Source organism: Crotalus tigris, unplaced genomic scaffold (genome assembly GCF_016545835.1).
Source record: "Crotalus tigris isolate CLP2741 ecotype Arizona unplaced genomic scaffold, ASM1654583v1 scf7180000017740.2609645, whole genome shotgun sequence".
NCBI lineage: Eukaryota > Metazoa > Chordata > Lepidosauria > Squamata > Viperidae > Crotalus > Crotalus tigris.
This window is the reverse complement of record NW_024096606.1, coordinates 2,295,089-2,320,760: the sequence shown is the minus strand read 5'-3', so window position 1 is coordinate 2,320,760 and position 25,672 is coordinate 2,295,089. Positions and strand designations below refer to the sequence as shown.

General features: G+C 34.8%; 1 protein-coding gene across 5 annotated transcripts; it reads right to left on the bottom strand.

Moving 5' to 3' along the window:
- Positions 1 to 1,143: 1,143 nt before the first annotated feature.
- MOSPD2 (motile sperm domain containing 2) lies at positions 1,144 to 25,647 on the bottom strand. 5 transcript variants are annotated; one of them, XM_039339860.1, is made up of 15 exons: positions 25,389 to 25,647; positions 24,196 to 24,259; positions 22,995 to 23,150; positions 21,888 to 21,974; positions 20,019 to 20,173; positions 19,239 to 19,299; positions 16,288 to 16,326; positions 15,779 to 15,903; positions 14,545 to 14,712; positions 8,709 to 8,821; positions 7,582 to 7,678; positions 6,926 to 7,022; positions 4,988 to 5,117; positions 3,133 to 3,235; positions 1,144 to 2,023 (listed from the first exon to the last, which is right to left on the bottom strand). In XM_039339860.1, exons 1-15 carry the CDS (start codon positions 25,395 to 25,397, stop codon positions 1,883 to 1,885), a joined length of 1,545 nt encoding a protein of 514 aa, XP_039195794.1. In that variant the 5' UTR covers positions 25,398 to 25,647; the 3' UTR covers positions 1,144 to 1,882. The 5 variants fall into 5 exon arrangements, with proteins under 5 accessions (XP_039195794.1, XP_039195795.1, XP_039195797.1 ...); XM_039339861.1 differs by having other exon boundaries at positions 24,196 to 24,256; XM_039339863.1 differs by having other exon boundaries at positions 22,995 to 23,125; positions 24,196 to 24,256.
- Between the last annotated feature and the right edge of the window lie 25 nt (positions 25,648 to 25,672).

Below are 25,672 nucleotides of genomic sequence, written 5' to 3'. Positions count from 1 at the left end.
ATAGAATGGATCCAGGAACACAAAAGGTAACCTTGGAAATATATTATTATACAAGTATCATTAATTGTTTTGGATTGAAATTGCCCTGTAAATTAATATGCTTTTTTATCAAAATTCTTAGTGAGTTTCATTATTTCACTGTCTCTAGGAATAAAAATAAGGTGAACTAGACTCAATGACAGCAGGGCAGTATTTTTTTTTAAATGGGGTCTTCCAAATTAGTATTCTGTAACCAGCAGAATGAGCAAATCATAATTATACCCATTAAAGCTGCACATCCAATACAGTTAAATGCACAAGCCTATTGAAACCCTGTAAACTTACAGGAATGCATTAAAAGTGTCCTAATTACAATGGCAATTACTGATCCAGAAAAAAAGGTGTTAGTAGTACTATCAAGATATACATTTGTGACAGCAGTTGCATTTTATAACAAAAATATGCTCTGCCCTGAATGCTAGTTTTTGCTATTATTCAATAATTTTCCTACATATGGAGAATTTGGGGTAATCTGAGATTTTTAAAATAAAGAAATACTCTGAAAATGTAACAAAAATCTCTCTGTGCAGAAATGTTTACTTCATTTGCATGACAAATGAGAAATCCTTATATATGATATGCTTTATGTTTTGCAGGGGTGGGAAATGATAGCCCTTTTATAACATGTGAACTTCAAATCCCAGAATTCCTAGCAGTTGAAGTCCACAAGTCATAAAGGGGCCATCGTTCCCCACCTCTGTTTTACAGTATTTTGCAGTGTGACAAAAACATTCAGAACTTATTTTAAGACTTGCTTTGAACCATATATCTACATTTTGTCTCAGTTTGACAAGAACTAAAAAAAAGATTGCACATTAGTAAATATGGGTAGCTGATATTTATCAGCTTCCATTAATTTTCATGAATTGTTGAGCCTAATTAAGTGAAAGGAATATTTGAGAAATATTCACATTTTCGAATGGGACTTCATCGAAACGTCGCCAAGACACTTCCAATTTTACGCGGGAGAAAACCTGAACAACCAAAGACCTACATACAAACACCCACGAAAACCTCAGAATGAATATATATATATATATACACATACATACACACACACACACACACACACACACACATATATACACACACACATACATAAAATTCCAACTGTAGTAATCATAATTTATTATATTCTACCAGTTATTACAAGATTACTCAAAAATGATTTCAGTAATACTGTGTGAGGAAATTGAGATCTAAGTGTGACTGTTAATTCTGTAGACATATTTTCACTAAAAAGAATACTGAAATCATAGTACTGTATATAGCACCTTTCTAAATGAAACAAGCTACAAGAATCTTATAAGAATATATTTGGAACTATGGCAACCACTTCTGGGTAATAGGGTTATATTGACAATAGGGCTATATTGACTGCAAATAGTTGAGGGTAAAATAGTTGCAATATTTCTGGAAGATATGAATAAGAATTAGGAATGAGTTCTTCAGTTTTAAACTGTACATTCATGGGCCATGATGGTATATGGGCATCAGGAAATTGTGATATAGGAAATTCTAGTCTGCTATTCTCCAATTACATTTCAAAGGAAATGTTACATTTTATGCACAAAATTAAGCAATTTATCTTTTATAGCTTCTGCATGACAGAAATAAAGAGAAAATTATTTTCACTTTGTAAGTTACTATGATGTCCAGTGGAAAGACTCTTATTACCTCGTATTTTTAATTGTAATAAATTAACAAACTCGTATGTGCTGATTAAAGGCAAAGATCACATTATTCCTTTTTTATTTTTTAAGAAAACCTATATAGATCTCACTTTTGGCGGATAAGGTTCTTTGCCTTTTTACAGCACAATTGTATAGATGTGACATTATATTTAGCTTCCTGGAGCACAGAACAGAAAGAAGCAAACAATAATGACTAAGATAAAGACTAGAAAAAGTATGAGTTGTTGGAACCAGACACAACGGTCAATCTGTTCTTGAAGTCTTTTATTAGCTTGTAGTAGTTGCCTTAACTGGAAAAAAGGGGGAAAAATAGAAGATGTTATCAACAAAGAACTGTTTTTCCCACTTGATTTTGCTACAATTTACCAACATACAATATAGTTAGGATATAAATAGATAGAAGCAATTATAATTTTTTTTAAAAAATCACCAAATCACACACGTAAACCAATTTATAAAAGAAGCAAATGTATTTCAGTCACATGTATTAAAAGTAGTATTTTAAGGAAAGGCACAATCTTATGATTTAATAGTTTGACTATATAAAAACAAACTAGTTTGGAAGTATAGATGATCTACTGATTTTGATTTTGCATATCAGAATTATTTATTCTTCATTTTAAAAGAAAAAAAATTTACAAAATCAAATACAACAGAAAAAATCAGTTTTAAGGGTTCCTCATGTAAACATTGCTAAAATCAAAACTTTTTAAAGTATGGTTCTTCTAAGTTTCTATTGCTTTATCTAAGAAGTAATGTTACAAGATTTAGTTAGTACAAAGAAAGAAAGCCTACATGAAAGTCTTGAATTTCATCATAAAGACCAGTGTATGTGTGAATGAAAAAGCATGTTCTGAACATTCAATTGTCTTAGAAGGAATCTGTTATTTTCAGGAGAAAATGAATTTCAAGGTGAACAGGGAAGGCAATTTTTTTAAATATAAATGTATGTTTAAGAATGAAATTTTATGGAAATATAATACCAAATTATGGAAATTAGTTAAAAACGAAGCTGAGAATCTAAGAGTTGTACGTGTGTGCATGTAATAGTACTGGAAAGCAGCTGATATTCTATTATGTCAGCACTTTGGAAATGTCAACAACTTTTTGGAGCCTGCCTTTTCATGAGATTTTGGTGGGTGGAGGAATAGACTAAAAAATCCCATTTTTTTCAGGGCTTTTTTTTCTCATAGAACGCTCAGAACGGAGTTCCTGCACCTTTTTTTGGATGGAACCTTGTAGGGTAGGCAAGGCGGGTTGTATGACATGTGTAAGTTCCTACACCTTTTTTTTTTTTTACCAAAAAAAGCACTGATTTTTTAATTTCCCTAACTTTAATGTACTTAAGGAATGGTGGCATAAAAATTGAAAGAAAAGTAATAATAGTCATACGTGCTACCTGAAAGTGTAAATCTTCATTGGTTTTTGAAGGGCTGTTAAAGGCATTTTCATTTATAATTAAAGAAGAATTCTTGCTACTTTCTACAACATGGCATCTTAACCTGAAACAGAAAGCAATTATTTTGAGTTCAATTCTGCAGAATTATCGTTGTTTTCTTCCCTGGGTTTCCATTTTTTTATTTTTTTTATCCTGATGTTTTTTGTATTTCATAATGTATTTTTTATGTTCCCCTTTACTCTGTGGCATTAAAATCAAAGAGAAGAACATCCAGAAAATCAGTGCATCAACAAAATGACACTGAACAAGAATGTGGAGCTTTCTTGGAACTGTGCTGTAGACTGGAGATAGATGTCGTATCCCTCCCCCTTTGTTGAGAGAGGGCTGTTCAATTTTGACATAGATGGTCTTTTTGACCCCTCTTTCAAACCAGCGGTTCCCTCTCTGTCCAAAATGTGAACTTTACTGTTTTTGAAAGAGTGGCCTTTATCTTTTAAATGCAGATGGACTGCTGAATCTTGTCCTGATGAGTTTGTTCTCCTATATTGTGCCATGTATTTATGAAGTGGTTGTTTTGTTTCCCCAATGTACAGATCTGCACATGGCTCACTGCATTGTACTGCACATACTACGTTGCTCAGTTTGTGTCTGGGTGTTTTATCCTTGAAGTGGACAAGCTGGACCTCTGCCTGACCACTTCCTATTTTAAATACAGTGAAGGTTTCTACAGACAAATACACAGCTGTGCCATGGGTTCACCTGTGTCCCCCATTGTCGCCAATCTCTACATAGAAGAGGTAGGAACCAAAGCCCTAAACTCCTTCACAGGCTCAAGATCAAAACACACGAATTGGAGGCATTTACCAAACATATCAACTTGGTGGACAGATACATCAAATTCACACATGAATATGTTAAGGAAAATAGTCTAACCTTCCTGGACTGTGCAGTATACATTAAGGAAGACAGAAGCCTTAACATTGAAATTTACAGAAAACCCACACACATAGATCAATATTTACATTTTCATTCACACCACCCACTGCAACACAAAATGGGAGTTACCAGAATCCTACACCACCAAGCTGAAGGCCTACCTACCAGCAAAGATGGAAAAGAGAAAGAACTGAAACACATCAAGGAAGCCCTAAGAACTTGTGGCTATCCCAAGTGGGCCTTCATCAAATCTCAAAAAAGACCCAGCAGGAACTCCTCCATAACAGACAAGGAAGAAAACAATAAATGAAGCAATGTAGTCATTCCATATCGGAAAAGCTCAGGAGGATCTTCAGCCAACACAACATATATGCACATTTCAAACCCAAGAATACACTAAGGCAGAAGCTTGTTCACCCCAAGGATAAAACACCCAAACACAAACTGAGCAATGTGGTATATGCAATACAATGCAGTGAGCCATGTGCAGATCTGTACATTGGGGAAACAAAACAACCACTTCATAAACACATGACACAACATAGAAGAACAAACCCCATCAGGACAAGATTCAGCAGTCCATCTGCATTTAAAAGACAAAAGCCACTCTTTCAAAGATAGCAAAGTCCACATTTTGGACAGAAAGGACCGCTGGTTTGAAAGAGGGGCCAAAGAGTCCCTATATGTCAAAATAGAATAGCCTCATGACATAGATAAGCAATTTACACATATTAAGTTTTATGCCAAACTAGCTTTGCAATATTTAGCCAACTTTGGCTGGTCTCAGAAGGTAATCCAGCCTGGTTAATACTTGAATAACAAATCATCAGGAAGCTTAAGTTTGACTGAAAAGAAAATATTCTGGAAGAAGGCATATATTATAATAATGTCAATTTGAAAGTCAATATAAAATGTTTACCTATGCTCCATCACTTTGTTTCTAGGAATTTCCTTCCAAAATTGAGATAGTTCCTGTGCCCCTAGTGTAGAGCACTGTTCCATTTCTGCTGCCATAATTAGAAAACGGTCTTGCAAACAAGCCAGACAACCTATTCAACCAATAGACAGTTTAGTAAAAATTATTGTACTTAATTTAGATATAGTTAATAGCCTGAAGCAGGAAATATTACATTTTAATAGATGTGTACAAAGTTAATATACAAAAAATGTAGCACAGCCAATACTGAACACAAATGCACAACTCCCAAATTTCACAAAACTCTTGAGAAGAGTAGAAAATGAAAAGGGAAAAAATGTAGTCTTTATGAACTTTAAACTTGACAATGTATTTAGCCAGATGCAAAACTACAGAAAGAATAGTCTGAGCTGAAAGAGCTTACAAGACTGATGGACAGTAAGATAACTTATATTCAAAATTTTTAAGTTAATTGAAATACCAATATTTTCAATGTAGAAATCTAATTAGAACAAATATAGCAGAGGTTAAACTGAATTATTTTATTTATTTTGCTATTGTAATTTACTAAATTACAGTGCAAAAGTTGGCTTGAAACTCAACATTAAGAAAACCAAAATCATGTCATCCGGCCCTCTCAATTCCTGGCAAATAGATGGGGAAGAAATGGAGGTAGTGACAGATTTTATTTTTCTGGGCTCCAAGATCACCTCAGATGGGGCCTGCAGCCAAGAAATTAAAAGACGCTTGCTCCTGGGGAGGAAAGCTATGGCAAATCTAGACAGCATACTAAAAAGCAGAGACATCACCCTGCCAACAAAAGTGCGTATAGTCCAGGCCATGGTTTTCCCAGTTGCAATGTATGGCTTTGAAAGTTGGACCATAAGAAAGGCTGAGCGCAAAAGAATTGAGGCCTTTGAACTGTGGTGCTGGAGAAGACTCCTGCGAGTCCCTTGGACTGCAAGGCGTTCAAAACGGTCAGTCCTAGAAGAGATCAACCCCGACTGCTCTTTAGAAGGCCAGATCCTGAAGTTGAAACTCAAGTACTTTGGCCACCTAATGAGAAGGAAGGATTCACTGGAGAAGAGCCTAATGTTGGGAAAGATTGAGGGCAATAGAAGAACGGGACGACAGAGAATGAGATGGCTGGATGGAGTCACTGAAGCAGTAGATGTGAATTTAAATGGACTCCAGAAGATGGTAGAGGACAGGAAGACCTGGAGGAACATTGTCCATGGGGTCGCGACGGGTCGGACACGACTTCGCAATTAACAACAACAACAATTTACTAAATAATTTTAAATCACTATGATACAATTATTTTATATTTTAAATTTATCAATGAGAAAGTCATATAAAATACCTTCATTTAAAATCAAGTTGCTGTAAATTTTAAAAATGAACAGGGCACATTTGCACACAAACATTTTATATTTGTATAGTAACTGGCAATGAAGGATATTTAAAAATATTAATCAGCATTAGCATAATTTAATTAAATTCTGTAGGGTACAACAACATTTAATTTTCTAAGCTTAATATTTTTCAAATTTAAAATTGTTTCAAATAGCTCATAACTTGAAATTGCATTGTAAATTTATAGTTTTATTTTTATAAAATTGAAAAACTTTGGATATATTTTAAGAATGGTATTAGAAGACAGTAATGGGAAGTAAAAAGACTGAGAATTTAGATTTGGTGGCTACTTTATTTCAAGAATATTAGGACCAGTTTTGATGCTCTTTTTTCTCCCATCTAACACGGGGATAATTGAACTAAGTTATTTTAATCAAGGAAGAACTTAAAAGCTGCCATTTAAGTTTAAATAGATGATCTGATTTCAACACTACCTTCATTCCAGAACTTGTACAAAAATAATCAACCTTCTCAAGGCAAAGTATATTAGACAATTATTGCATTCTATGTGTAAATGTTACTTACCACCATGAAGAGATACAGCAATATCTATTGAAGTACCAGGTTCACAACTGCTGTTACTTGGCTTTACTCTGTACTTGTCAGGAGCAGTTGTTCTCACCTATATGAAGTATATTCACATTAAGAACAACAGTTCTCCCATAAACCATTTTATATCTGAAGCCTATTTCTATTTTTAAAGAAGCTGTGCAATTCAGTTTCGATTTTTTCATGTCTTTATAAGGAACGAAGCACATATTTTAGGAATGCTTTTAAAACGTGCATTTTGTAGTTTAATCTCATTTAACTGGAATGTAACCTATTTAGCGCTGTGGTTTATAAGCTCCACATTAACAGTCTTAAGAATGACAAAATTCAGTGCAAGAAAATCAACCATAGCACTCATTTGGATTTTCCTTGAAATGCACCATCATGACAAAAAGATAATAATGATTGCCCTCTTCTGTCCAAAGGATTCTTTCAACTAGGGAATATTACTCAGGTAACCTGAATCTTTATTGATGAATATAGAATCACCCAGGGAACTACAGAGAAAAATCAAGAGTTCTGAATCTCATGACTGAAGGTATTTTTTAAAAGCAAACATGCAAATATAAATATATTTATATGCTGCCTATCTACCATCTAATTAAGTTGAACATAAAAAGTGCATTATTTACCTTAAATGCCACTGCATTTTTAGTAACATTTGTCAGAATTATCAAACATTTCTTCTCTGCAGTTTCTTTGGACCCAAAATGCAATTCTTCTGCCGGACTATTGAAAAATATAACATTTTCTACAATAAGTATTTGGAAAGACTTACATTATTTTCTTTAAAATAGTTAATAAATTTATTTTAAATAATTATATGTGATTTATCAGTCTCAAAGATAATACTTCAAAAACTTTAAATTTTAAGAAGAATTTTAAAGGCTTCTAACAATACTTTAGATAATTTTTTTACAATATACAGTATAATGCACAATGGAGATGAAATTCTCCTTTGCATTCCAAAATATGAAACATTGTTAAAATAATGAATTATTTGAAGAAATACAATCAAACTTCAATGAATGGAGGGCAAAGCAATCATAGGAGCAAGTAACAAAAATTTTTCTCAAGGCTTTTTTTTTTTTTTTGAATCTCATGCCGTGCTTCATAATATGGTTAGTATCTTGTTGAACAAGAATGATGGATGTTATACGTTGATAGCTTATTCAGTATAGTAGCAGCTCTTCAAAGTCTTTCTCTATCCCATCAAATAATTTTTAGAAAAAGTAGAAAAGAATTTGAATTGAAGATGTACAAACTGATCTTCAACATCTGAAGTTAAACTTGTTTTTTCACATCATCTGCCAGTCTATAGCAGAAACATGGTAATTTGCATACTGAAGTTATTGGCTTTAAAAATATACCTTACGTGAGATGAAGGAATTTGCAATATGAAGATTTATAATGTATTTATTTTAAATGTAACCGTCCATGCCAACTTAGAAATGGTTTCCTAAACTTTCATTATATTTAAAAAATGAACTGTCATTCAGTAAACACAAACCCATACACTGTAATATATACTGTTATTAGAATAGAGAATTCTTCACATTAGTTTCTGTAAAGGACTACAAAAAGCTTATAGAAAGTAAGATATAATTATATTTATTTTGGTCCAAACTGGGAAAAGTGTTTGCAACCCAGCCTTTACAGCCTATCCTATCCAAAATAACCTACTTCTTCAATTGAGGCTGCACTACTGTTAGAACATATAAAGGTCTATAACGTGAAGGTGATTATTATTGTCATTTACCTGATATGCAATAAAGATCCTTTAAAAGTGGTAAGTGCTTTCTTGGCATTTTTTGTTTTAGAATCTAATTTGTCACACTCTTCTGATTTTGGAGTTTGTTCTGAAGTATTTGCCTAAGCAAACAAAAACAGCAGCTATGTATATTCAGAGTTAATTATTTTGTACAATAGAATATAATGGTACAATTATATATTTTCAGCTATTGAATTACAGTACATCAAAAATAAGAATATCAAATGTAAGTAGGGCCTTATAATAAATTCACACACACAAAGAGAGAAATGTAGGATAGATAGTAGTCTATCCTACCATGTACTGATATATGTGTTTCAAACACTGCAAATTTTTATAAAAATAATTATCTTTTTCACAAGATAAAGTTTTTTTTTGAAAAACCTGGTATTGTAGGTAATGTATTATATATCCTAAACCTCCCCAACAAATACTCTGATAAATCTGGGATTCTTTGGAAGAATTGTTACCATTAGTACTTATAAATAACTGTTACTCTCACTTTCTTTTCAAAAAGAAAAGAGTATCATGATGGTTTTACATAAATCTTGTACAACTACACATGGACAGTTTTGTTTACTGTACTTCAGAAAGCATTTTATAAAGCTGGAAAAGACAGAAAAAAATTGCCAAAATGATCAGAAGATTAGCATAATTCTATGTGGAAAGTGTACAAAATGTAGGTACTATTTCATTTTAAAAAAGAAGAGGAAATTTTAGTACATACAGTAATGGCCAAAATTGTGGAAACCTTTGGGAAAAGTGTACATTTGAGGTTTGATGGCTAATAATACCCCTTTTTTGGAGTTGTTGTTGTTAATTGCGAAGTCGTGTCCGACCCATCGCGACCCCATGGACAACGTTCCTCCAGGTCTTCTACCATTTTCTGGAGTCCATTTAAGTTCACACCTACTGCTTCAGTGATTCCATCCAGCCATCTCATTCTCTGTCGTCCCCTTCTTCTATTGCCCTCAATCTTTCCCAGCATTAGGCCCTTCTCCAGTGAGTCCTTCCTTCTCATTAGGTGGCCAAAGTATTTGAGTTTCAACTTCAGGATCTGGCCTTCTAAAGAGCAGTCGGGGTTGATCTCTTCTAGGACTGACTGGTTTGAACGCCTTGCAGTCCAAGGGACTCGCAGGAGTCTTCTCCAGCACCATAGTTCAAAGGCCTCATTCTTTTGCGCTCAGCCTTTCTTATGGTCCAACTTTCACAGCCATACATTGCAACTGGGAAAACCATGGCCTGGACTATACGCACTTTTGTTGGCAGGGTGATGTCTCTGCTTTTTAGTATATGCTGTCTAGATTTGCCATAGCTTTCCTCCCCAGGAGCAAGCGTCTTTTAATTTCTTGGCTGCAGTCCCCATCTGAGGTGATCTTGGAGCCCAGAAAAATAAAATCTGTCACTACCTCCATTTCTTCACCATCTATTTGACAGGAATTGAGAGGGCCGGATGCCATGATTTTGGTTTTCTTAATGTTGAGTTTCAAGCCAACTTGTGCACTCTCCTTCTTCACCCGCATCAAGAGGCTCTTTAGGTCCTCTTCACTTTCTGCCATTAGAGTGGTATCATCTGCATATCTTAGGTTGTTGATATTTCTCCCCGCAATCTTAATTCCAACTTTTGATTCATCTAGCCCTGCCTTTCTCATGAAGTGCTCTGCATATAATTTAAATAGGCAGGGCAACAGAATACAGCCTTGCCAGACTCCTTTTCCAATTTTGAAACAATCAGTGGTTCCGTGTCCAGTTCTCAGTGTTGCTTCTTGACCCACATATAGGTTTCTCAAGAGACAAATAAGATGGTCTGGTATTCCCATCTCTTTAAGAACTTGCCACAATTTGTTATGATCCACACAATCAAAGGCTTTAGCATAGTCAATGAAGCAGAAGTAGATGTTTTTCTGGAACTCCCTAGCTTTCTCCATGATCCAGCGTATGTTGGCAATTTGATCTCTAGTTCCTCTGCCACTTCGAAATCCTGCCTGTACTTCTGGTAGTTCTTGATCCACATACTGCTGGAGTCTAGCTTGTAGGATTTTAAGCATAACTTTACTAGCATGTGAAATGAGTGCAATGGTGCGATAGTTTGAACATTCTTTGGCATTTTTTCGGAGTAGTACCATACAATTATATATCAATGGAAAGATAACCAATAATGTAATGCAACAAAATTTGTTCAATTATCTGTATTCTATGAAAAGTTATACCCAAATAACCAGAAAAAGGAAGAACAACTTGCTTAGGTTGATATCATGTAGCTTTTCATCATCTGATTGTAGCCAATGAGCATGCATGTTTAGAGAGCCAATCAGGTGTCATCTTGTTTTGGCAATGAGCCAATCAGATCACAGCAGGATTCAGTTATTGATGTCATGTATTGAAGCTGAGAGGAGGACATTTGTCAGTGTATTATGTGATCGCTATCAAGTTGGTTGGGTTTTTTTGTGTTCTTTCATTTAGTGAGCTGTAAAACATAATAAAATTAAAGTAATGGTGCAAAGAGTTGACTGGTCACCCAGAAAGCAATGTAAAATAGTATTATTAAGTGAGCAAGGCTACAGTTATAAAGAAATTAGAAGAAAAATTGGTGGAAACTTAACCAAAGGTGGCATTTCTAAGTTTTTGAAGAGGTATAAGGAGACTCAGACACTACAAAACCACACTGGTAAAGGCAGGAAAAGGTGCACAACAGCAAGTGATGATAGAAGAATTAAGAGATTGTGCCTACGTGACAGAAGAAAATCATCTGGGTGTATACAAGATGAAATGGCGCAATGCAATGTGAAGTTGGGTGCAAGGACTGTTCGGCGCAGATTGCAGGAATTTGGCCTAAAATCTAGAATTCCACAAAAAAGCCACTTTTATCTCTCAAACAAAGGTTGAAAAGACTAAACTGGGCTAAAACCCATGTTACCTGGACAGAGGAACAATGGGACAGTGTTATTGGAGTGATGAGATCAAGATCTCCTTGTCTGGTAGTGATGGCATAAAACACATAAGGAGAAGAATCAGAGAAAATTTGCATCCTGATTGCATTACATGTACCATGAAACACCCAGTTAGTGTTATGATCTGGGGTTGTATGACATCAAAAGGTGGGGGCAGAATTTGTGTGATTAATGGGAATATAAATGGCCAAAAATACATTAATGAAATACTTGAGCCAAACTGAAGCCTCCTGCACATGATCTTTTCCAAGACAATGAAGCATTTATATTTCAACAGGATTCAGCTCCATGTCATGTTACTGTTTTGTGCAAAACTGGTTTCAAGATAATCATGTTCCACTGCTGGAATGGCCTGGGAATAGCCCAGACCTTAACCCAATTGAAAATCTATGAAGCTGACTAAAGAAACTTGTTAGTCAGAAGTGACCCAGCAATAAAACCCAGTTAACAGAAGCAATATTCAATCTTGGTTTCACATTATAACAGCTGCAGAACTAAAGGACTTGGTTCACTCCATGGGAAGACATTGTAAGGCCGTAATTCATGCTAAAGGTTACCCAACTAAGTATTAACTGACATGGTGATAATTTTTGTATATCTCGTTTTTTCTACGTGTTTCACTTTTCTTCTTTATAACTGTTATTCTAATAGCAAATCCTTCATAAAAGTTATTGTATTACATTCTTGATTAAATTTTATTTCTATTGATATATAATTTTATGGTATTACTCCAAAAAAGTGGTGTTATTAGCCATCAAACCTCAAATGTACACTTTTCCCAAAAGGTTTCCACAATTTTGGCCACTACTCTATATAAAAATTCATGGTCATCCAACAAGATTGAAAAGAGAGAAAAGACAAGAAAATGTTGTATAGGAATTCTACATAACCTTTGATGGAGATTACAAATTTAGCTATGAAGGGGGATAAGAAGATTAATGTAGGATAAGGCCACTGATACCTATTAGTTATGCATGACTGAATTTTTCTGAAAATATGACAAGAACAAGAGCAGGAGATAGTACAGTACAGCTTTTTATATCTTGTGCCTTGTTAAGTTTATACTGTACATTGCTACTATAGGACACAGGTTTTCGTCTAATATAGCTCTTTTTAAGATAAACTACTACTATTGCTATATTTAATTTAATGAAATACTGAGAACAATATATTAGTTTGGTCTCACAATCCTTTCTTTGAATTACTAGCAATGGCAAGTAGATTTTGATGTTAAGAAGATGGAAGGAAAAATGTCTGTAGCTTTATATATCTTGTTGTTAACTGTGAAGTCGTGTCCGACCCATCGCGACCCCATGGACAATGTTCCTCCAGGTCTTCCTGTCCTCTATCATCTTCTGGAGTCCATTTAAGTTCACACCTACTGCTTCAGTGACTCCATCCAGCCATCTCATTCTCTGTCGTCCCATTCTTCTATTGCCCTCAATCTTTCCCAGCATTAGGCCTTCTCCAGTGAGTCCTTCCTTCTCATTAGGTGGCCAAAGTATTTGAGTTTCAACTTCAGGATCTGGCCTTCTAAAGAGCAGTCGGGGTTGATCTCCTCTAGGACTGACCGGTTTGAACGCCTTGCTGTCCAAGGGACTCGCAGGAGTCTATATCTTACATCTAACCATTTGTACATTTAAATGAAACTAGTGAACGTGTAAACATTAAAAATTTGGCAAATAGTAAAGTGGCAAAATGGTCTGTATATCTTTCATGGGTCTTGTGAAGCTTAAGATTTCATGCACTGCTGCAATGTTTTCAAATTCAGTGTCATCTGTTGCAGATGGTCACATGATCAAAATTCGGGTGCTTGGCATGTATTTATGACAGTTGCACTGTCCTAGGGTCATATGATCTATTTGTAACCTTTTCAGCTGGCTTCCAACAAGCATAGTCAATGGGGGAAGCTGGATTCACTTAATGACTGCATGATTCCCTTAACAATTGTGGAAAAAGGGTCATAAAATGAGGTAAAAATCAACAACTGCCTTGCTGAGCAACAGAGGTTTTGGGCTCAATTGTGGTCGTAAGTTGAGGACTACATGTAATGTACATATAGATGAAATAAAGTGGGGACAAAGATTTTCAGCATGTACTCTTGATATGGATAGGTCTGTCAAGTTATTGAGATAAAGATATAAATGTGTACCATTCACACACACACACACTTTAGGTTCTAAATGTAAAAATTAGATGTCACTTCTACAAAAGCATTTTTTTTTTTATGAATGCTTTGGAAGACAGGACTGTAGCTTAAGTACCAGTCAGTATTGGTAGGAATATAGAGCATTTTGATGATGCTAGATTGTTTTTCCTTAGGTTAAGTAGAAATATGAATCTTCGAATAGCTCCAGTGTCAATACTTTGTTTTAATCTACATTTTACATGTGGGCATCAGTTTTTGAAATACAGGTTGTCTTTGGGTTATGATTGGGACCGGAATTTCAACTACTCATTGGCATAAAGCATAATGTTACATGACTGCCTCACTTAGCAACAGCAGTTCTGGTTATCATTGTAACTGGAGGACTGCATGGGTCATTAAGTGAGTACTTTTCATAACTTCTCATAACAGACAAAGGAATTAAAGTTATGTATCAGAAAGTGAAACAGAAAATAATAAAATTCCACATCAGAACAAAAATTATTTCTCAGATGAAATTTGGCAATATTAACCAGGAATTAAAATTGGCTATCTGCAATAAGCATATCAGTTTTTTAAAACATGGACTTTAGATTCTGACAGCAAGATATGATGGTCAAATACTTCTTAGGCATTTTTATTAGATACTGCAATTTAACAGTAACATGGGAAAATAGACATGTAACAGAGATGTCATTCTCTTATGTACCCTTCAGTTGAGGGTTACCTTTTTTGAATTGAGTGCTTGTTCTTCAGTAGTATCTATGTTGTCTTTGTTATCGGTGTCTACTTCTTTGCATTCAGCTTCATCTTCACTAGTAATGGGTCCATTTTCACATAATGGAGTTTGAAAATCATCATCAACTAATGGAGGATAACTGTATTTGAAAGCATCCTATAACAAAAAGAAATAAATAAATTATTTGTGACTATGAAAGAAAAGATTTGTGGGTAGACTGGATATAAAATTTTATAGGGAAGAAACTGGATTCAATTACAAACAATCCCAAAAAAGATGTGGGTGGAACAGTCAACTTGATTCACTCCTTAAGTGGCTACATTTCAACTGAACCGTTTTTGATGCAGCAGAAGCTGAAAATGTTTGCTTGTTCCGGTTTTCATAAATCTAGAATCTACAAGATTCTGAGGATTTGGGGAACTACCAAATGGCAGAAAAATCTCTCTTTGCTGCTAACATTAGAAAGGAAGTGCTAGGTTCTTTAAGAACTTGACTCGGTGTTTAAAGAAACATATACAGTACCTTCCACCAACTGCACTTTGAGGCAGCCTTGAACTATGGGTTTCAGTTTCTATCGGAGAAAAGATTTGACCTTAAGAAATACATCACAACTGCCAACACTATTTCCTGTTGACAACTACAGATTTAAACTGCAATGAAATGTCACATCTGAATAATTTTTCCCCATTTGGAGTATCATACTTTCAGATTCCTTCAAAGCAGCAATTCCTACTACTGAATCTGGAAAGAATAAAAGATACAGATGTGCAGGGAGATTTGCACATCCCTAAAACACAATGACTGAATATTTCAACCATAATTAGTTTTCTATCTTTTCATATGCAAACATGAAATCCTCTATTAACCACAAACAATATTTGAAAAATATCATATAAGGGCTTACAAAACATGACCTTGGAGCTGGCTAATTAACTAATTCATTATTGTTAATCCTGCAGCTGGCTAATTAAGGCTAGATAATAAAAGATTGTATTTAACTTTTTTTTTAAAAAAAATCATAAATCAGAGAAAGCATTAGTAGACATAAAACAAAATGGAAAATTATAAAGGCTGAACAAAAGATTTGTTTCCCTGTTAATGATTGTAATTCAATATCAAATATAGTGAGTGAATATATCAGAAGTAATAATTATTTTATGTTTATTAATAATCTTCTCATATACATTATGTAGATATCATAATTGCACAATTGCATACTTACAGTCCCACCCATATGGGGTGGTAGGTATTCAACAGTTATGTACTCCTGGATTTCATTCTTATTGGTCAATTTCAACAAGGCGGCTGCTTCTGGACCCAACCAATTTTTCACAATTTTAAAAGCAGCTAGATAAAAAGAGAGGAATAATCACGATAGTAAAAGGTTTTACCAACCTATTTTTATTAATATGACATATAATGCAAATTCACTTCAGATTATTGCCATTACTTAAAATGGGAATTATATAGAATAACTTAAGAGAGTCACATATTTGGGAAAAATATGTTCAGAATCGACTGAAATATGTAAATTTATTTAAATAATTTATAAGTGACTTTTGATGCTTCGGATAAAATAGACATAGAAATCTAAAATATATTCATGCTTTTAATTCAACTGTTAATCATAAGAATATTCCTACCATTAATGAAATCAAAAATCTTTGAAGGAATATTAACTTCTACAGTTTTTAAGATACTCTCTAAAGATAATTTAAAATTGCAACTCACCATTCATTACCCAAGGCAATTCAAAAATCACAATTTTTGCTGCAAGAACAAAAAATAGTTTTTATTTACTTATTATTTATTTAGAAAATTTATTTGCTGCCCAACTCGTATCCAACTCAGGGACGCTTTTGTTTCCATGAGCAACAAAAAGAAAGTGTGCTTTGATCATTTTTAATTGCTACATTTTTTTCTATTCTTTCTCTTCAGAGGTATTATTTTAATAATTCTTATTTTTTAAAAAAGATTAGTTTTTTAAAAATATATTCTCTGGAATTATGGAGTGCTATAAACCAGGGCTTTTCAACTTATTCACAGATTGTACCACTTTTAAGACATGACAATGTTTGAGTACCACCAGTGCTTAGCAAGGTGTCAAAAACTTGATGACTAAAAGAAAGGGGGGGATTTTGGGTTTTACTGATTAGATTCAATTGTTATAGAAATGGCTAGTTTATAATATTATGGAAAAGTAAAAAGTTGAGGTTCAATGTTAATGGTTCTTTCTACTGCAACAGAGGAAGTCTGTTCTTTTTCCCTTCTCCCCCCCTTTTCCTCCCCACTGTGTCCTACTATTTGCTTTTGTATTTTATTCTATAATCTAATAAAATATTACAAACTGTAGAAAAAAGGAAAAAGTACCACTTTTAATTTCTTTGGTGGCTGTTCCTTTGCTGAATCACTTTCCCTTTGCACTGACAAATGTATGATGAATTTATCCATGTTTATTAATATGCACCACTACCAGCTAGCTCAGGGGTCTTCAAACTTGGCACTTTTAAGACTTGTGGACTTCAACTCCCAGAATTCCTCAGCCATCATGGCTGGTTGAGGAATTCTGGGAGTTCAAGTCCACAGGTCTTAAAGTTGCTAAGTTTGTAGATCCCTGAACTAGCTGGTCAGCCCTTCTTAGCTCTCCTTCAACAGTGTAGTAAGAATGCACTCCCCCAATCCCTTCCCTGTACCCTTAAAGACACAGGAATCAAGTGCAAAGCAAGACAGGCTCACAAAATAAAAAAACACATAAACTCTGTGTCAACGCTGCTAACATCGAATGTTCTTGCTTTGACAACATATGGAGATGCAGCCATTTTCCTTTACTTTATGTTTTACTCTTAGAGTTAGAATTAGATGATACTGGGGGGAGGACTCAGGTGAATGGAAATATCTGTCCGCAGCTCGCAGTCAGTCAGTGGAGAAATTGGTAGAGAAGTTTGAGGGGCTGGAAATGAGAAGTGGGAAGCAACCTTCCCATTCTCCCTACGCCAGCGATCAGGACAATCAACTCCTACTGAGAGGAGCCCCCAGCCCCAGCCCTCTTTTACAATAAGAGATGATAAGACATGGCGGGTTGGCTTGGACTATGTACGTGCCGATGTGCTGCTACTCAAATAAAGATTCTTTAAGGTAAACAATGCCTCGAAGTTCTTTGAAGAGTTTCATCTGTCAGAATCATGGCACTCCGTTTTTTTTTAAGCTGCCTCAGGCGTGTCACGTGTCATAATGCTGCAACCAAAGACTAAAAGGCTCCGGCAATTGCAAAAAGCTTTAGCTTTAAATTAAACATGTTTACCTTCAAAGAAAACTTTCTAAAAGCCACAAACAGACTCAAGATAAAGGGGTAAAACTAATTACATTTGTTTAAAGGGATTAAGCCTATAGAAGTCAACACTTTGGACTCATTGCTAGCCTAAAATACAGACTAAAATATTCCAATAACCAAAGCAAACAAAGGAGCCTCTGAATTACAAAACCCTATAAAAACTGTACAAAATCCTTATGGTAACCCAATCAAGTTGCCAGCTAATCCAGAACTAAATAAACCCACCTCCTTTCCGACATGCCGGTTTTTCATTTCATTAGCACTGATTGCATTCTCTTGGCTGGAGAAAATGAACCAGGGCACCTTTTCTTACAGTAACAGCTTCTTCTTCTTCTTCTTCTCTGTCTCTGTTTCCTCCCTGCCGGTTGACCTCACCTTATCTTTCCCTGTTGTCTTTTTTTTCCTTTCCTGCCCAAACCACCTCCTTTTATAGCCTCTCTTCTCCTCCTCCCCCTTTTTCTTCAGTTCACTTCCAGCTCCGAGCCAAGTGCCAATCAGCTGGAGCCAATCAGCTGGAGCCCAGACAGTCCTGCAGCTGCAGCTGCCTCTCCCTCAAGCTTGGGTCACTTTGGCTCATTCCCCTCCCCCGCTATACTTTGCTAGCAGTCACGTACCACCTGCCACATAGCAAAGTACCACAGGTGGTACATGTACCACTGGTTGAAAAGCCCTGCTATAAACAATGCCTTTGGCTAAAATTAACTTTTTTTCTTGATGGGTCTGGCTTCTGAATCTTAAGAACAAAATTAAATCAATTTGGTTAAAAAAGTTAAACTGCAATCCCAGGGGCTCTCACTGAAAATGAAAATGTCACAAGTTTTCTTCACAGCATATCTGTAACACTGATCTTCAACTCAATCATCTTGCATCATATGGGATCTTCCAAATGGATATAATATATGCTAGCTTCTTATCTCTCTTCTTTCACAGACCAGAACCTTTCCTGTTTTTCTGACTAGACCAGATCCACTGCTTTCTGTCATGCTGTTGGAGCATTGCAAAAATATTCCTATACATCAGCATATATGTCCTCGGAGGACAGCTCAGTGGTCCAGTCCTTGACGTATATGCTTCTGTTTGCTCTTAACTCAGGGAATCACAGCTAACATTTATCCATCTTATCCTGAAGAAATTATCTGACAAAGAGGATGGCTTTTATCTGTCACTTCTCCCATCTGACCATTTTTTAACTCTAACATCTTAGGTTGCTCAATTTGATCATATGTCTCTGCTTGTGACTGAAAACTGTTTGGCTTCATTTTTTTTTACTTTATCTTTATTTTAGCCATCTCATTGGTGGCTTTAAGCCATTCATAAACATTTGATTTGATATGGATGCCTTCATACTTACTGAGAAAATTAGGATAATATACTTTAAAACAGCTAATGATATACCGGACAAAGTCAAAGTCCTAAAATAAAAACAGATTATCAGTTAATAAAAAGTCAGCAGATATTTTACTTAGCATCTTGGGGGCTGAGCTTTCCCAAATCACCCTCTCTGTGAGTTTTAGAAGTGAGTTAAGAGTTTCAAGCATTTTATGTAACATACAATATAGAAAATTGTATATCCTTACTAGAAATAACATTTAAAGGTTAAATCTTAAGTAACTTAAGTGTATACACACTGAAACAATCTATTCAAATTACGTATAATGTTAACTGGGTGTGCAGATTTAATAAAACCCTCTGACTGTTTGTATTATTTGCAATGAGAACCAAAACCAATCCATGTGGCATCCTGCATGCACTCTCATGAGGTTCTTTGCTGACTTGTCACAAGAAAATACTTGACTGCTTCATCAGAAGACTGATACAAATGCATTTTCCCAATAGCTATATAATGCTGAGTTGCTGTCAGATCTTAAATACATTTCCATGGGACTTTGAAAATCAGCAAACATTATTACATAATTTTCTATTAAGTAAATAGAATACTTATGCTAGCTTTTATTAAAGAGCTAACTTAGTGATTCATGACCCAGTCAATCCAGAATACTTAAAGATTTATGCCAAAGGGCAAATAATTAATTTAAATTCCAGTACTCTACCTAGAAGATTATCTAAGGCTGTTCTGTATAAATTCAATTTTCAAGCCACAATAAGATAAAATAATTTTAAAAATGCTTACGATATTACTCAGTCCAGTGTCAGCCATGTCGAACACCACTGTCAATGGCTTTCCATTTTCTTTTTTTGCATAGCGCTCTAACCAAAAGGCTACTAGTTTCTTTTTTTCAAATTGTGTTTTAGAATCTTTTGTATGTAATTTCACCCGGAACCAAACTAATGGGGGGGGGGGGGGAAATACATATAAATGTGTCAAAAAGGTAAGAACAGCTTTCAGGCTATCTCTAAATGAAGATACTATTTGTTTTTTAGCATATGTTTTCTTTTTTCATATGTCTCTATAACTTCTTTATTCTTTTAATTTAAAATTTTAGAAGATAAAACATTACAAATCAAAAATATTTTATACAGAAATCAGGTAAAATTAATTTTTCTTTACGAGTGTAACATTAAAAAGCAATGTTTCGGAATTAAAAACAACTCAAAGTGGATGATTTGATAAATATAATTTCCAAATCTAATTTTCTATTTTAAGTTGCATAGTACCTGCTACCCAACTTAAAATAGGGCCAGAAAACCTTTGAAAATTGCTATTTGATTATGTACCACTACTTCAGAAAAATTCTGAACATTTGATCCTGTTAACAATATTTTATCACATACTATACTATCACTTTCCAGGGAGTATTTTGGTTCACATTTTAACATAAGCGTGGCAATTCCTGCACTTTTTGGATATTTCAATTACTATAAAGGCTATTCATTCTAAATTAAAAATATTCACCTACTACACCTTGCAATGTCTAGAAAATCTAAAATGCCTAAAATTATGCTCCTCTAGCATCTTATAGAAGGATAGATTTCAGAGTCAGCCATGCTGGGCTCCACAAATGTTCAGAAGCTCAAATTAATTGAGTTTTCCAGAAGGCAATCTACCCTTTTTGTATTCATCAAATAAAACTGCTAAGACTGCACTGACAATATGACCCTACTGCCTATCAAATTTAATGAGAATAATTATTTATTTTCACTGAATTGGATTGTACCAGCCAGGTCTGAAGTACTGTATAGTTATGATGCAAACTTCAGTGGGAAGACTAAAAACAGAAAGAAATTTAATCAGGACAAGGATCTTTGTATACAAGCCTCAAAAGGAGTATTACGCATGGAAAATCTAAAGACCTCTGAATCCACTTTTATATGTTGGTAACAGTCAGTGGCACATTTTTTATTATTTCTTATGATAGATTTCTTATACAAAAAACTATTTTGTATACAATTTAGCTACTTGAATTGCAAATACAATCACAATCCTTCCAAAAAGAATACCAAATAAACAATAATTCAATCCATAATCTAGCCCAATTCGTTCTGAATTATCACTCAAATCATTACAGCTCTCAACTTAAAAAAATTACTGAACATGTTCATACATGATTATCCATGGTTTATTTCATTATGGTTTATTGAATAAACCACAATTTGACTTATTTTTAAGCCAACACCCAAGAAACCATATGGTTTAGTGAACAAAAAGATTGTTCAACCCTGAACTAGACAGAATAGGAAAAAAAACATTTAGCACTTTCAAATTTAAAATGAAACCTAAAGTATGTTATTATTTATATCACCTTTAAATACCTCTAGTATTAAAGCTCTATTTTTAATTTATACCTGTTACTAAAATAAAAATGCAATTGTTTTTAATACAGATATATAAAGATTGCATTGCTCCTCCAAATGTAGGTGCCATAAGCAATTTTAAATGTATATCAGAACTAAAGAAATAAATAGATTTTGTTATACACCACCACCACCAATGCCACTGATTTCAATGACTTTATCCTAATCCCTGTATTACTTTAAGTTCTGACAGTATGGTTGTATTTGAATTAATGAATGAGTAAATAAAATTGTAAATTTGACTTACATATTTTATAGCCCTCCTTATCGTAACCATGTAGATAAATAGCACCAACATCAAGCATCAATTTTGGAAAAGAAGATTCAGTCAAATCTGAAGAAATCAGTCTTGTTTTATCATTAAAATAATTATTTTAGTATATCACATATGGTAACAGCATTCTAAAATCTTAAATAAAAAGGGTAGATGAAATTGCTATATTTTAATCCAAAGAAAAGTTATTATTTCCAATCACTATATTTTAGATCAAAATAATAGTTACTACCTAAAGGGTAATGCCAAATTTAGATACAGATTTTTAAATCTAAAATGGAGTTTAAAATATTAGTTCAAAGTTAATTATATAATTATTCTTATTCTCATGTAATAGCTGCAAAACCCCTGACAATGAGGGAATTAGGCAACCACATTGAGAATCTCCAAGCACAGTTCATGGTTTAATTCTTGACACTGCATAAAGACTGCTGTGAATTAGATCAGCAATCCATAACCTTTCTGGCTTTGTGGACTAATAGCGGTGGGAGAGGAGAAGGGATTGGTTCCGCACAAGTGGCAGGTGAGCACACACAGCTCCATTTGCACAAGCGGCAGGTGCACATGTACACCGCTCACACAAATGGACCATTGTTTGTGCATGTGCTCACCGGCCGATAGCGCAGCTCAGTACCAGGCCATGGCCTTGAGTTGGGGACCCCTGAATTGTTCAGCAAAGACCTCACATGATTATGAATTCAAACTTCTTGCCAGTTTCCCCACTGAGTTTACACTGTAGAAAGCTGGTGGGGAATGTAAGACATCGCAATCACATGATTGCTGGGATGCTGAGATGGTTGGAATTACAAAGACCTGTCATAAGTACCATTTGATCAGCACCACTGTAACTTTGAACCTGAGACTATCCATATAAACATTTAATAAACATATTAAATTTGTATGCCATTCATCTGATTATGAAACATGGTGTACATATGGTTATACCTAGCCTTGATACCTAGTTTCATTTTTTTTCAGTTTAGAATACAATTTCCTCTGATAACAGTTACTTTCAGCTGTTTATATTTTTTATTAAATGCATATCAAAACATTTTTCAAACCAATAAAGAGATATCTTACCATGAACTGCATACTCTTTTCTCCACTGAAAGCTTTCATCAATCATCTTCAGTGTATCATCCACAATATCATCCCGCCATATTAAGAAATTATCAACCCAGGTATCATCTTGATGCAATCTTTCTATATCCCTGGAATCATATTTATTTCTTTTTGCTGATCAATATGAATAGAAGATTGTTATTATACTTTCTTATAAAAACTGGATCATAAAAATGCATTTGTAGCAAGCTAATATTTAATTTATAAAATAATTAAACAAAATATCTATACTTTTTCTTGACCTATGGACATTAAAAAACCCTCCACCAGAATTGCAAATGAGTTCTAACCATTTTTCAACTCCTTGAATATTTCAAACCTAAATGCCTACAAATACTTTATCAAAATCATATTTGAGCTAGCAGAAAAAATGCAGACTAGCTTTCTGCTGTTGAGAAGGCTGCACAACTGAACTGGAAAATCGTGTTTTTGATTTAACCATAGCACTTTCTAAATTTGGCTATCCATATGATACTGTTTTCTTTATCAAAGAACCCATATGCTGTGAAAACCTAGGCAAGAGCATAAATTCAATATGAAAAGGTTAAATTTACAACAGGGTAATGTTGTTTGTAACCACAACCAGTGTATATTTTTTTATTATAATTGTATAGTATGGGAATGTCAGTAATGCTTCTTTACTCTGCATCTGGTCTTTAGATTACAGATAAGCAGTATCGTAAGTATGAAAGCAAATGAAGCTGACTCAAGAAGCACCATGATATAATGGGCAGATTGTTGCAGCAAACACATTACATTGGGAGTGCATGAGAAGGTAAGTGAAACTAAATGTTTACCACTTAACCATGAGGATTTTCAAACTTAAAACTGTAGTCATTCACACAGCCTTTAGTAGTCACAGAATACAAAGAAATTCAAGAAGACTCCACCTTTGCTTTAGCTATGTACTTCTGAAAATAATCAATATTTTTTTTAATCTTTCCTACTGCAGACAATCTATAACAGGGATGTCAAACTCCCGGCCCACGCGCTGGATGCATCATGCGGAAGCTGAGACCGCCCTAATTCCGGCAAGGGGAAAAAAGTCACAATACATCGCGACACATCACGTGATGTGGCATGTTTGACACCCCTGATCTATAATGTTATAAATGCACAGGATAAACTATAACATGAACAGAATATTCATATTACCAACCTGATAAATATTCGGTCTCAAAACGCTGTCTGATTTCACTTATTAATGGGCCCCTGTTGTCCTGCTGAGAAAGAACACAAAAACTCATCAACACATTAAACATTTATATTTTTAGGCTGAGCAAACTTCACACTTTTTCAATCTACTGTACTTTGGTTTTTTACTGGACTTCAAGTTTGAGTAGTAAGGCTAGGTAAGTAGTGCTTCTAAGCACATGCAGAACTCAGAAACATGTTCTGTTATAAACATTTCATCCATCGGATGGGTTGTTTCGTTTGAGAGTCATTCTACTATCATTACTACCAGAATTACAAGTCCTAGAGGACAGGACTATTACAAGTCATTCTGAGATCATTCATCCTTGTCCAGCCCTTCAAAAGAGTGGGTGTGCAAAAAAATATGTTTACATGTATCAAGTTATAAAGGAAAATGTTTTCCTATAATAAACCCTTAGAGATACACTCAATGAAGAAAAATATTTTTCTTTCTACTTATTCATGAAGAAATTTGCTGAATATCACAGATCAAAATAACATATGCTGAAAAAAATTCCTGATTATGGGAATCTTAACTTGCAAAACTGGGTTCTGAAGAGGAGGTCTAAATACATTCCACTTATAAGTAAGTTTGAATCTCTGCTTAAGTCAGTTTTAAGCCAGTTTTAAACCAAAGTTTCTTTTGTTGGCTTTCTGAAAATGGAATACCTGGGGCACAGATATTTAACTTTTTAAACTCATCTGGGAAAGGAAGGAGGGGGGGACACTGCACCAGTTTCACAGGATCAGATAGTCAACTGTCCATATGTAAGAGTCTCTACATATATCAGTATATAATTGGGATCATTTCTGACCAGTACGGTCACAAGTTGTGGAAAGAAGAACTGTTCTTCAGCACATTCTGTAGAAACCAGGACTAAATTATCTTTTCTGAAGATCTGCCTTACTAGAGTCTAAAAAGAGGAGGATGCTCTCTTCTTACCTCAGCCATCTGGCACTGGAAACATACTCTACTATATTTAATTTTTATTGCATTTATATCCTGTCTTTCTGTTTTACCCGTCTCCACAACCTGTCCTCCAAATGAATTCATCACATCCCCCTCTCCCTAGAGAGAAAAATACTAAGACTATTCTTTTCCACCTCTTGTGGTCTGTCTTCCAAACTGCCTATCTTCAAGAGCACGTAACTACTCACATCCGCCATGGTACTGCTCACACCAGATTAGGAGCCGCAGCGAGGCAAGCGAGAAAAAGGGAAGATACACACAAACCAAAACCAAAGGGCGCGTGACCCAGACTGAAGTAAGAATTGACACAGCCAGCGCTGGAAACCTTCGGCGACAACCACAGCATGACAGGCGTGGCTGCAAGCCAATCCCCGTCCTTTCCTTCAGCAGTAGCTGTCCTATAAAATAAATAAATAAATAAGTAAGTAAATAAAAGCAGAGAAGAAAGTTCCCACCCTCTACTTCCGCATCC